At 43.4% G+C, this 12511-nt stretch overlaps 1 protein-coding gene across 4 annotated transcripts in view; it reads left to right on the top strand.

The window, feature by feature from the left end:
• The window catches only part of PIP5K1A (phosphatidylinositol-4-phosphate 5-kinase type 1 alpha), a 42294-nt gene extending 33225 nt beyond the window's left edge, over positions 1 to 9069 (top strand). The window contains exons 9-15 of one of the 4 annotated variants that reach the window (XR_003794396.1): positions 1056 to 1139; positions 1948 to 1996; positions 2201 to 2285; positions 3354 to 3495; positions 3691 to 3820; positions 6667 to 6715; positions 6964 to 9069. Coding sequence is in view for 3 of the 4 variants with exons in the window: in XM_029228171.1 (XP_029084004.1) it covers positions 1056 to 1139; positions 1948 to 1996; positions 2201 to 2285; positions 3349 to 3495; positions 3691 to 3820; positions 6667 to 6715; positions 6964 to 6966 (547 nt within the window). In the remaining variant the exon portion in view is untranslated. Of the gene's footprint in view, positions 1 to 1055; positions 1140 to 1947; positions 1997 to 2200; positions 2286 to 3348; positions 3667 to 3690; positions 3821 to 6666; positions 6716 to 6963 lie in introns of those variants that run through there. The other 3 variants (XM_029228171.1, XM_029228173.1, XM_029228172.1) reach the window with 3 other exon arrangements.
• The last annotated feature ends 3442 nt before the right edge of the window (positions 9070 to 12511 follow it).

Genomic DNA, 12511 nt, shown 5'->3' with positions numbered 1-12511 from the left:
AGGCTTTCTCTACTTGCGGCAAATGGGGGCTACTCTTCGTTGCGGTGCACAGGCTTCTCATTGCGGTGGCTTCTCTTGTTGCGGAGCACCGGCTCTAGGTGTGTGGGCTTCAGTAGTTGTAGCATGCAGGCTCAGTAGTTGCAGCATGCGGGCCCCTAGAACGCATGGGCCTCAGTAGTTGTGGCACGTGGGCTCAGTAGTTGTGGCTCATGGGCTCTAGAGTGTAAGCTCAGTAGTTGTGGCACATGGGCTTAGTTGCTCCGCAGCATGTGGGATCTTCCCAGACTAGGGATTGAACCCATGTTCCCTGCATTGGCAGGCAGTTTCTTAACTACTGTGCCACCAGGGAAGTCCAAGACTTTTTAAAAAATGTTCGCTCAGAGTCTTAGATGCACGCCTGCAAATTATATTAGAACTTCATCAAAAACAATTTATTATAGACTTCTTTATGGAAGGCGTCTTTGTTACCATCATGGATCAAGGAAGTGTAGTTACTAAAGTATCAAATGTCTTTTAAGTGGTTTCATTTTAAAGTATTCTTTACCATGACTCTCCAGAAGAGTGTCTCAGTGGGCATAAATTAAAATATGAAAGTACTGGGGAGGAATTCCTGGGCGGTCCAGTGGTTAGGACTCTGTGCTTTCACTGCCGAGAGCCCTGGTTCGATCCCTGATCAGGGAACTAAGATCCCACAAGGCTTGCAGCGCAGCCAAAAAAAAAAAAAAAAAAAAAAAAGAGTAGAGTACTAAGAAAGTTTAGATTTAATTGGGAGAGTATTCCTAAAATTGCTGAGTAGGGGTGATTTTTAGATTCTCTTCCGTGGATTTGGGGTGGGAGAGGCAGGCAGGTGAGATTTGGAGAGAAAGAGGTTACAATACATAAGCCAAAGTGGGTGGGGCTGGGCGAAGTCTCTCGCTCTTCCCCAGCTTATGGAAGATGGGACTTCTAACTATGCTTAGGTCTCAGTTACATGTCCTGATCTGATTTGAGGTTAGCAGAATCCTCTGCCTGCTAGACAAAAGATTTGCTTACTCTTTCCCTCTTGTCTTCCCCAGTATGGGTGGCATCCCGGCCCGGAATAGTAAAGGGGAAAGGCTGCTGCTTTATATTGGGATCATTGACATTCTTCAGTCTTACAGGTGAGGAGCATATAGATCCTAGGGGTAGAGTGGATGTGGATTTACTCACATCGCTTTTTTAGATGGGTGTCACCAAATTCTTCCTGAAGCAAGAAGAGTAAGTTGCAGTCTGGCTGCTTGCTTCCTTGGGTTTCAGATGGTTTTTTACTTCCTGATTATGCCTGTCTGTTGGCTTCCTTATCCCACCATCTCCCCAAACATAGCATACACCTCTGTGGAAAGCTGAGTCAGTCCTTAGAAGCACCAGGGTAGAAACGCCATCTCTCTGGCTTTTTGTGGAAGACCTGTGAGATGAGTCATACTCCACATTAGGATACAGCTGGAAACACATCCCTCCTTTCCATGGAGGAAAAACAAGAGGATCACTGTGTTCTGTGAAAAGCATTAGCCTGTGGAATTCAGGCAGTGGTGTGGTAGTGAAGGAAGAGCTGGAAATGTTAGACCCCAGTTTTGTTCCTGTAAGGTTTCAGGTACTAATGAGAACTGGACAGTACTTGACCCCCTTCCAGGTTTGCCCATCTGTCCCTCCAGCTCCCCTTTTACAATAAATATTCTTGTCCCTGACTTGCCGGGACATATTAACTACCCCTTTCTGAGGGGGGCAATAATCGACTTATCTAGAAACAGCTTCGATCTCCATGTGGAATAAGCACTACCCTGTCTGTTCTTTGGAAAGCCAGCATAATAGTGGGGGTGCTTTCCCGGTCTCTCTCTTTGCTACTGCGATTGCTCTTTTAACTCTGTAAAGTAGAAAACTATAAGGTCATTCGTTTAATGTTGAATGCATGATATACATTTTTCTTGTCAGGTTTGTTAAGAAGTTGGAGCACTCTTGGAAAGCTCTGGTACATGATGGGGTGAGTAGCAGTCAGCTAGAGGCTCTCCTCTTTCTGCCTCTCTCACTTCTGATTTGCCCCCTCAGTTTCCTCTTACCTTATGTCATTTGTGGGTTCTACCCTTCTGCTAGGCTCTCATCCTAGGGAAAAATGGCCCTTGGACCAGAGATCCTCTTGCTGGGCCTCCTCCTCTCTAACTCTGCAGCCGTCTCTTTTGCTCTGCAGGACACCGTATCAGTGCATCGCCCAAGCTTCTACGCCGAACGGTTCCAGCGCTTCATGTGCACTACAGTGTTCAAGAAGATCCTCTGTAAGTGGCTTCTGCCAGATGACCCTCCAATGGCTCCCTTACTTCAAGAGATGGGGGGCAGGACACCTCTGTCAGGGAACTGCCAAAGCCAGAGGCTTCTCCTACTCTACCCACATCCCGTGAGAGCTGCTGCCCATCCTTATGTCGGTCACTTTGTCTGTCTCAGTTGTTTCCAAGTTGCTGCTTCCCCCCTGGCAATCCCTACATGTGTCATTGAGGGGAGGGGCATTTCTGAGAAATTGGTGGGGTTGTAAAAATGTTTAGTTGTGGGTGTAGGACCCATGCCACAGGCTGAGATAGGCGAAGCTGGACTTTTATGGACAGAGATAGGCAAGAATATTACCATATCCCCAAGGCCAGGAAGTTCTTAGATTAGGATCATAAGGTTGGAGAAGCACTTACTCATTTCTGCTTAGCAGGTGTTCTTAGTCTCTTCCCTCAACTTTCTTGGTTGGGAAGTGCCAATGTTCTTCTTTCCAAACCTTTCACGCTGCTGCCACTGGCAGATTCCAGCTCCTCCTTCCCATCTCTGTCTCCTCATCATAGGCATCAGTTGTCCCTCGGTGAGGCAGAGCGGACTTAGGCATGCCAAACAGTCTTAAGAAACGTGGAAAAATCCTTTCAAAGTCTTTTCAAAGTGATATATAAACAAGTGTAAAGTATCACCATCGTGCTGTGTGTGTAAGTGCTACAGGGATATAGAGTGAAAAGGTCATCTTTGTCTGGTTTAACTGAAGGATACTATTAAAGAACAAAGGAATTACAGAATAGGAGACATGTCATCAGGCGGAAGCAAAGCCATTGAGGTTGCTTGTAGGAGGGGAGAGATATGTGTCTCCTTTCCTCTAGGTTCTCTGCTTCTTTTCCAAAGTGAAGTGGACTGAGATGCCCCCTCCTCTGAAGAGTAGTTCATGGAGCCCATCTTTGTTGACATTAACCCCTTTTCCTGCTTTGCAGAGGAACAACTTTGGGTTTGTGTTGGGGACGCTAGCAAGTTGTATCTATGTCTTGGTGACGGTTTCTGAGGTGGGTGCTAAGTAGGCTCTCTCTTTCCCTTTTGAAGTGAAGCCCTCTCCTTCCAAAAAGTTTCGGTCTGGCTCATCTTTCTCTCGGCGAGCAGGCCCCAGCGGCAACTCCTGCGTAACTTACCAGCCATCGGTCTCTGGGGAACACAAGGCACAAGTGACAACAAAGGCGGAAGTGGAGCCAGGTCAGCGCCAGGGTTGGGGTCCCCGTGTGATGGGGCACTCCCTCCCTTCTTTCTGAGTCCTTGTCTGCTTAGGACCTCTACTCCCCGTTCCTGTCCATGAAAATCCAAGTTGCTACATATTTTTTCCTATATTTTCCCCACCCCCTTTTCTCTTCTTTTTTATTTATTGATTTTCTTCCCCTTTCTTTTTTCCAGGCGTCCACTTCGGTCGTCCTGATGTTTTACCTCAGACTCCACCTTTAGAGAAAATCAGTGAGGTCTCGACTATTCCTGACCCCTATTTCTCACCTGTAGTTGGAGAGACTTTGCAAATGCTAACTACAAGGTTGGTTCCTTGGCCCCTTTCTCCATGTAATCTTCTCATCTCTCTCTTCAGGTCCTTGAGAACCTCCATAATTCTGTTTTTTCCAGAGACTATTGTTTGTCTTTTGCTCTTCACTAGATTTTTGCATGTTCATCTTCCTAAGAGCTCATCTTTAGTGATTTGGAAAAGTGTATCAACATCTCTGCATTTTTAGGGGGTGGTGGGAAGTCTTTATGTACAGACTTTCCTGGTATTCAATCAAAATACCCCAACTAATGCTTCATCTCCCGGTGAGTTAAGTGAGAATTCTTAGCTTAGGATTTAAGGCTGGAAAGATTCCCAGGCACTGAAGACAGTGAACAGTTAACCTTTCAAAAGGATGCAGTGTAAAGATTGTGATTTAATTTTTTGTTTTTGGTGTGTTAATCATCTTATTACATCATAATATATTACCCCAGAACTTAGTGACTTAAAATAACAAACATATATCATAGTTTCTGTGAGTTAGAAATGGGTGCAGCTTAACTGGGTCCTCTGGCTCAAGGTCTTTCATGATAGTGAAGCTCTTTGTCCAGGGCTAGGCTCATCTGAAGGCTCAACTGAGAGGCTTCACTTCTAAGCTCATTTATGTGGTTTTTGACAGGATTCAGTTTCTGGTGAGTTGCTGGACTGAGGGTCTTAGTTTCTTGCTGGCTGTTTTCTGCGGGCCTCCCTCAGTTCTTTGCCACATGAGCCCCTCCATAGGACAACTAAGAACATGGCAGCTCGCTTCCCTTAGCATGAGCAAGTGACAGTGCATGCACCTAAGCAGAAGCCACAGTCTTTCATAACCAAGTCTCCTATTCTGCATTCTAGTCACTTAATCTAGCCCACACTTGAGGAATGAATTACCTAAGAGTGTATCAGGAAGCAGCGATCACTGTGGACTGTGAAACTAAAGAGACAGGCTGTCTTCTCCCCACACACCCAGCATACAATGATGAGACAAACAATAGATAATCTCTTCACACATTCCTGTATAAAAAAGGGAGAACGGGAGGCACAGAGGAGTCTGATCCATAGCTAGTCTAAACCCCAGCAAATGTTGGAGTTTCTTTTATCAGGTCTCAAAGCATGAGAATAATTCGTGGCTCTTGGCTCTACCTTTTGGACTCTTGGTTTTGCCTTCTGAGTCTTCCTTTTTCATGAAAACTACAATGTGTTTGCAGCTGAGTAATTTTCTCAGCCTGCTTCTTGCCAGAATTTTGGGGATCCAGTGGTCTCTTTTCATTGTGTACTATTTCTGTCCCTTTCAGTCCAAGCAGGACAGTGTTTCTGCTGCTATAATACCCTCAAAGATTTTGTGGGCCTCCTATGAATCTCATTGGGATTCACGCTATTAGAAGCCACAAATACCTTCTTGATAAGCTCTATGCTTCTTAGAGATCCTGTTAAGTTGAGAGGATCTGAGAGACATACCCTTAATCTTTTGAATCACCTTTTGTATGACTGAATAGTACTTTGAGTTCTTAACAGATATTTTACAGTCATACCCTTGGCTTCATCTGTAGACCACATTTTCCTGGCAGTGCCTTAGATTTTATCCATTTCTTAATTTTAGCATTATTTGCTATCTGGAGAGGCTCAGAATTTTCAAAACCATCAAGTCTTGGCTTCCTTTTGTTTAATAGTCCTCCCCTGAACTTACTTTTCTTCTCTCATATTTTAACTATAAGCGTTAAGAAGAAACCAGGTGGCACCTTCAGCACTTGGTTTAGAAATCTCCTTAGCCAGATCACCCAGTTCATGAGGCACGTATTCTACTTTTCACATAACTGTAGATGACATTGTTGCTAAACTTTGTTCCACTACCTTGCAAAGATCCCCTTTCCTTCAATTTTTAATAAGATTTTTTTCACTTTAAGCCCTTACTGGCAATTCCCTTAAAGTCCAGAATTCTACAGTATGCTCAGGGCACTTTTAAACTTTCACTAAAACTGTCCTCAAACCCAGTTCCCTCTTCCAGAGCCGCGTCCACATTTTAGATTTTTATTACAGCAGTACTTCACTTCCAGGTACAAAAATATATATTATCTATTGTGTAACAAATCACCCCAAATTTTAGCAGCTAAAAACAACAAACATTATTATCTCAGATATAATGTAGCTTAAGAATCTGGGTGTAGCTTAGCTGGGTGCCTTTGGCTTAAAGTCTCTCAGGAGGTTACAGTGAAGCTAGTAGCCAGCAGTGTGGTCTCATCTGAAGGCTCGCCCAGGGGAGGATCAGCTTCCAAGCTTATCTATGTGGTTGTTGGCAGGATTCAGTTTCTTGTAGGCTATTGGGCTAAGGGCTCAGTTCTTTGTTGGCTGTTGGCCATTCCCTCAGTTCCTTGTCACATGGTCCTTTCCATAAGGCAGCTCACTGTATGGCAGCTAGCTTCCTCAGAGCAAACAAGTGAGAGAGCATGTACCCAAGAGGAAGCTATAGTCTTTTTGTAGCCTAATCTCAGAATTGACTTTACATCTCCTGTGGTGCATTCTGTTCGCTAGAAGAAAGTCACTAAGTTCAGCCCACACTCAAGAGGAGAAAATTACACAATGGCATGACTATCAGACGGCAGTGTTCATTGGGTGCCTCCCACGCCTGGGGATTGAAGAAGGTAGAGCAGGGTGTTAGGAAATATTTTATAGAAGTCAAGACAGAAAAGTAAATAGTTAATTAAAACAATGTGCTTCCAAATCTGGTAGCTTCTTAGCCCCTTCTTTTTGAATCCTAAATTGATTCCCGATGAAATGGAGAAGTAGTATGAGATTTGACCTGAGAGTCCCTTTTCTCATTTATTTACTAATTCTTCTTTCTGCCTCCATTTTTTCCCCCCTCCTGTTAGCTCAACCCTCTTGGAAAAGCATGAAGTTCCAGAGTCAGAGTTCATCCATGTGAGTGTCTGGGATGTGGGGGAGGTGGATGCTTTGGAAGGGTATAAAGAGCATCACTGATGGAGTGGAGCAGCAACATAATTGGCAGGGTTAGGGGGACTGGGTGCCCCCCAAAATCTTACTTAAAAAATTTTTTTTTCTGATACCTTGTACTTGGAAGCTGAGACTGAACTAGAAGGAAACTTGAATTCCTTTCCTGCCTCATCTCATACTGCACATCCTTAACTTTAAACCCTTTCCCTTTTCAGTGAACAAAAATCCTCAGAAGACCTGGAGCAAGATTCTACCATCTCTGTGATCCCAAGATGTCAGCCCTTGACCCAGCAATGCTGAGTTTTCTTTTACTTGGTCATCAAAAAAAGTGTAATGGAGGCTAAGGGAGCTCTCCATCTCCTCCCTGAAGAAGAACCTCTTCTACTTCCCCTTCCTCATGAATGGGCATTAGTGCCTCGGACAGTTGAGGACAGCAGCATCCTCTCTACTCCTGAGCTGGGTGGCACAGGTTTTCTACTAGCCAGCCTTCCTTCCACAACTGAATTGTTTTCAAACCCCCATTCTTCCTGTTGGAAGTGGGGTTGCTGGACTTGGTGGTTTTCTTCCCCCTCATCTACCTTTCACCAGGAGCTGGACTCTTAATTTCCTCAGGACAGACTGGCTGGTACATTATCCCAACCGTAGCTCTTTTTCTGTGGAAGAAGACCCCTGTACTCTTTTTTTTTTTTTTTTTTGCGGTATGCAGGCCTCTCACTGCTGTGGCCTCTCCTGTTGCAGAGCACAGGCTCCAGACACGCAGGCTCAGCGGCCATGGCTCACGGGCCCAGCCGCTCCGCGGCATGCGGGATCCTCCCGGAGCAAGGCACAAACCTGCGTCCCGCGCATCAGCAGGCGGACTCCCAACCACTGCGCCACCAGGGAAGCCCGTCCCCCCGTAATCTTTGTAAAGGTGTTTTGGGGGGTAAGGGTGTTTAACCACCTCCCAGCCTTCTTCTTTTGGTTCCTTAAAAAAGGAAAAGAAAAATAGCACACAATTTCAAGCCAGACAGTTTCAGATCAAAACTCCGTAAGTATTGGAGAGATGCATATTCATAGGGTTCCCTCAGAAGAGCCCTGGTGTTTGAGAAGCAGAAGCTGCTCTGCCAGGAGCAGCTCCTCTTTAACTCCTCCTCTCTTAATGAATTTCTGAAAGCTGAAGGAATGGAGAGAGTGGGACATGGGGTAATCTTTACCCCTTTTGTTAAACAGTGGGGCAGTCATAGGGCTAAAAGGTCAGAACCCTTCCTAGGCAGGACCCTACTCACGGCCAGGCCATAATGATTATTACTGTTTTGCAATTTGAAATGTATTCTGCTTGTTTTTCTAAATATGAAGACTTATCAAATGAATTTTAGATTCTTCTCCAAAGGAGATTTCTTCCTTGCTCTTACCACCTTTTCCAACAGCGTTCTGCTGTTCATGGAGCTGAGATGGAGAAGGGGACACCTGTGTCTGTTTAACAGGTAGTCCATAACTGTGAGGCTAGAGAATATTCTCTTAAACTCATGGAGAGCCAGCAGATTCTTGCCTTAGTGAGGTCATTGCTGTGCCACATGCCCTGCCACCTCTCTTCATGCAGAGAACGTGGAAACGGGCTGTGTAATCCCTCTCCTCCCCCTGTTCTCCATCTGATCCTCCTCCCCCTGTCGGGAAGAAGGGGGCCTGGCATCTCAGGCAGATTGTTGAATCCCCATCCTTTCCCCTCTCCATCCCACCCTGCCTTGATAGTAGGTTAGCTCATACCCCGAGTAACTGTCTATATTAGACACCCCCAGCCAGTTTCTGGCTGCCTGTCTTTGCTGCCATGTTCTTTTTTACAAGAAGAAAAGAAACAATTCTTGCTATTTTTTTTCATAATTTACTATTTATGATGTATTTAAGTGTTTTATTCAGGACAGAGTTCTGTAGGGGGTGGGAGGGAATATTTGAGGGAGGCTGGGTCTTAGGGAAGGGAATGGGGAATCAACATTTTTATGAAGTGTCACTATTTGCCTCTACTTTGTATTGTTCAGAAATGGCAAATACAATATAAAAGTGATAAATACCTGGTTTTAATGTATTAAACTTTCATCAGTTATTTAGACTTCTTGCTTCTTCCTGGTTCTTTTTCATATACCATCTGCTCCACCCTCCTACCTCAGGCTCAGTTTTGTTCATGTTACCCTGAACAAATGCATCCTTTCCAGTTTTCCTCACTCCAGTTTCAGTCTAACTCAGAGTCTAACTGAGAGAAATGGCTTCATTCATTACCTTCTGGTCACCTCCTCCCTTTTAACAACTTACACTTGACAAGGAAAAGCTGTGAATGAATAGGAATGGGTCTGTTGCCTAGGGATTTGGGGACCCATAGCTCAAAATTCTACTCAGGTTTAGGAGGAAAGGAGAGGGACAGTGGGAAAAGCAAGCTTGAGATTGGTTGGCCCTAGGATTCTCTGCCTTTCCTTCCCTTGACCTGGCCCCAGGGTGTCTGTCACTCCTAGAAAAGCATAGAGACTGCTTTCCTCAGCTATGTGTTTTTCTCTTCTGTGAGGTTGAGCTTAGGCTATTTTACTGGAATGGGAAACTAGACAAAAAGGGATGTTCTAAGGCGGTGGGGGAGATTTGGAGAGAAACAAACTAAAAAATGTTCCTTTCCACACCACTATTCCCTACCTTGTTAAGGTCATTCTACAAATATTTATGCAGCAGCTAATGAGCAAGAGCCATGAATGCACTGGGCAGTTGAAGGTCAAAAGAAGTAATTGACCTTCAAGGGTTTATAGTGTCCAGGAGGAGCACACACGTACGTGCACACAAAAACAACATGTTAGATGTGATACAGTTAATGATTTCAGTTCTCTGAAAGAGTGATACAGCATATAAAGGTCGAAGAAGATGAGAGGTTATTGTGGGCCTGAAGTGTTGGGGAAAGTTTCACTTGAGCACAAGGGCCTAGAGGTATGAGAATGATCTGTTTTAGAGAACAAGGAAGAGATCATGGTGAAAGCAATGGTGGAGGGAGACCTGAGTGAGAATATTGGAATAAGTATAGGTGGAGGCAACACTGGAAACCTGACTGATAAAAGCTGAGGGATTTTTATTTTAAACTGTAGGCAATGGGGAAGGATAGAACGTTTTTTGTCCCTAAGTGGGACATGATCAAAACAAAATTCTGAAACTAATCTGTTGACAAAGTTCTATCACAGTGGATAGAAAAAGCAGACAGTTTAGATTGTAATAATTCAGGTGTGAGGTGATGTGCGTCTAGGATGATGGTGGGTGGTATCAACTGGAGAGGAAGGGAGAGAATTGTGATGGTAATAAAAAGGAAAACAACTTTATGATAGAACAAGTAATTGGAATAAAGGAGGAATTGGGTATTCTCAAAGTTTTGAATTTGAGTTTAAGCCACAGGCTCAGCTCTCCTTTAGGCTGGGTAAGGAGAAGACTTCTTCCCAAAAAGGAATTGAATCTGAACATGTGGTAGGGAAAAAATGATCTTTCTGCTACCCTTACCTCATCACCCTTTTTAAAAACAAAAAAAATCTTTATTGGAGTATAATTGCTTTACAATGGTGTGTTAGTTTCTGCTTTATAACAAAGTGAATCAGCTATACATATACATATACATATATCCCCATATCTCTTTCTTCTTGCATCTCCCTCCCTCCCACCCTCCCTATCCCACCCCTCTAGGTGGTCACAAAGCACCGAGCTGATCTCCCTATGCTATGTGGCTGCTTCCCACTAGCTATCGATTTTACATTTGGTAGTGTGTATATGTCCATGCCACTCTCTCACTTTGTCCCAGCTTACCCTGCCCCCTCCCACTGTCCTCAGGTCCATTCTCTAGTAAGTCTGCGTCTTTATTCCTGTCCTGCCCCTAGGTTCTTCATAACCATTTTTTTTTTTTAGATTCCATATATATGTGTTAGCATACAGTATTTGTTTTTCTCTTTCTGACTTACTTCACTCTGTATGACAGACTCTAGGTCCATCCATCTCACTACAAATAACTCAATTTTGTTTCTTTTTATGGCTGAGTAATATTCCATTGTATATATGTGCCACATCTTTATCCATTCATCTGTCGATGGACACTTAGGTAGCTTCCATGTCCTGGCTATTGTAAATAGAGCCGCAGTGAACATTGTGGTACATGACTCTTTTTGAATTATGGCTTTCTCAGTAGTGGGATTGCTGGGTCGTATGGTAGTTCTATTTTTAGATTTTTAAGGAACCTCCATACTGTTCTTCATAGTGGCTGTATCAATTTACATTCCCACCAACTGTGCAAGAGGGTTCCCTTTTCTCCACACCCTCTCCAGCATTTATTGTTTCTAGATTTTTTAATGATGGCCATTCTGACTGGTGTGAGGTGATACCTCATTGTAGTTTTGATTTGCATTTCTCTAATGATTAGTGATGTTGAGCATCCTTTCATGTGTTTGTTGGTAATATAGATATCTTCTTTGGAGAAATGTCTATTTAGGTCTTCTGCCCATTTTTGGATTGGGTTGTTTGTTTTTTTTATATTGAGCTGCATGAGCTGCTCATAAATTTTGGAGATTAATCCTTTGTCAGTTGCTTCATTTGCAAATATTTTCTCCCATTCTGAGGGTTGTCTTTTCCTCTTGTTTATGTTTTCCTTTGCTGTGCAAAAACTGACCCTGAATAACCAAAGCAATCTTGAGAAAGAAAAACGGAGCTGGAGGAATCAGGCTCCCTGACTTCAGACTATACTACAAAGCTACAGTAATTAGGACAGTATGGTACTGGCACAAAAACAGAAATATAGATCAATGGAACAGGATAGAAAGCCCAGATATAAACCCACGCACATATGGTCACCTTGTTTTTGATAAAGGAGGCAAGAATATACAATGGAGCAAAGACAGCCTCTTTAATAGGTGGTGCTGAGAAAACTGGACAGCTACATGTAAAAGAATGGAATTAGAACACTCCGTAACACCATACACAAAAGTAAACTCAAAATGGATTAAAGACCTAAATGTAAGGCCAGACACTATAAAACTCTTAGAGGAAAACATAGGCAGAACACTATGACATAAATCACAGCAAGATCCTTTTGACCCACCACCTAGAGAAATGGAAATAAAAACAAAAATAAACCAATGGGACCTAATGAAACTTAAAAGCTTTTGCATACCTCGTCACACTTCAACATACTCAGGCAGCTGCTGAGTGGGTGCACTAGATGGTCAGAGGGTCCCTCTAGTGGTGGGTAGCAGCTACCACTTATTCTGCAGCTGTACCCTGCCATCTGTATTCAGATGCAAGTAGGGCCCGTTGCAAAAATGAGGGAAATCAAAACCATAGGATTATAAAGCTGGAAATCCTGGTCTAATGTTTTAAGCATGTCAATCTCAGCTATTCTGAAAGTTATTTACCGCAGTTGGAGTCTCATTCACTCTTTAAACAAAGACTAGCCAGTTAAAATAGATTTCAGATTATCCTCTTCATTCCTGGGAATTCCCTGGTGGTCCAGGTTTAAGACTCTGCTTCCACTGCAGGGGGCCCGGGTTTGATCCCTTTTTGGGAAACTAAGATATCGCAAGCTGCATGGCACAGCCAAAAAAAATAAATAAAGGGGCGTGTTGTTTTTAAAGAAAAAAAAAAGCTGTTCATTCTTTAGTTTTTCAAAGACACAAAAAACAGTTCAATATCATCTCCTGTAAAATTACTTCTTAAAAGTTCATTAAAAAGCATGAGTTATTTCTAATTTCTCCTTCTTTTTACAAAAAATTTTATTATGGAAATTTC

The sequence above is a fragment of the Monodon monoceros genome, unplaced genomic scaffold (assembly GCF_005190385.1).
Source record: "Monodon monoceros isolate NGI ecotype Baffin Bay Population unplaced genomic scaffold, NGI_Narwhal_1 Super_Scaffold_18, whole genome shotgun sequence".
NCBI lineage: Eukaryota > Metazoa > Chordata > Mammalia > Artiodactyla > Monodontidae > Monodon > Monodon monoceros.
This window is presented reverse-complemented; position numbering and strand designations above follow the sequence as displayed.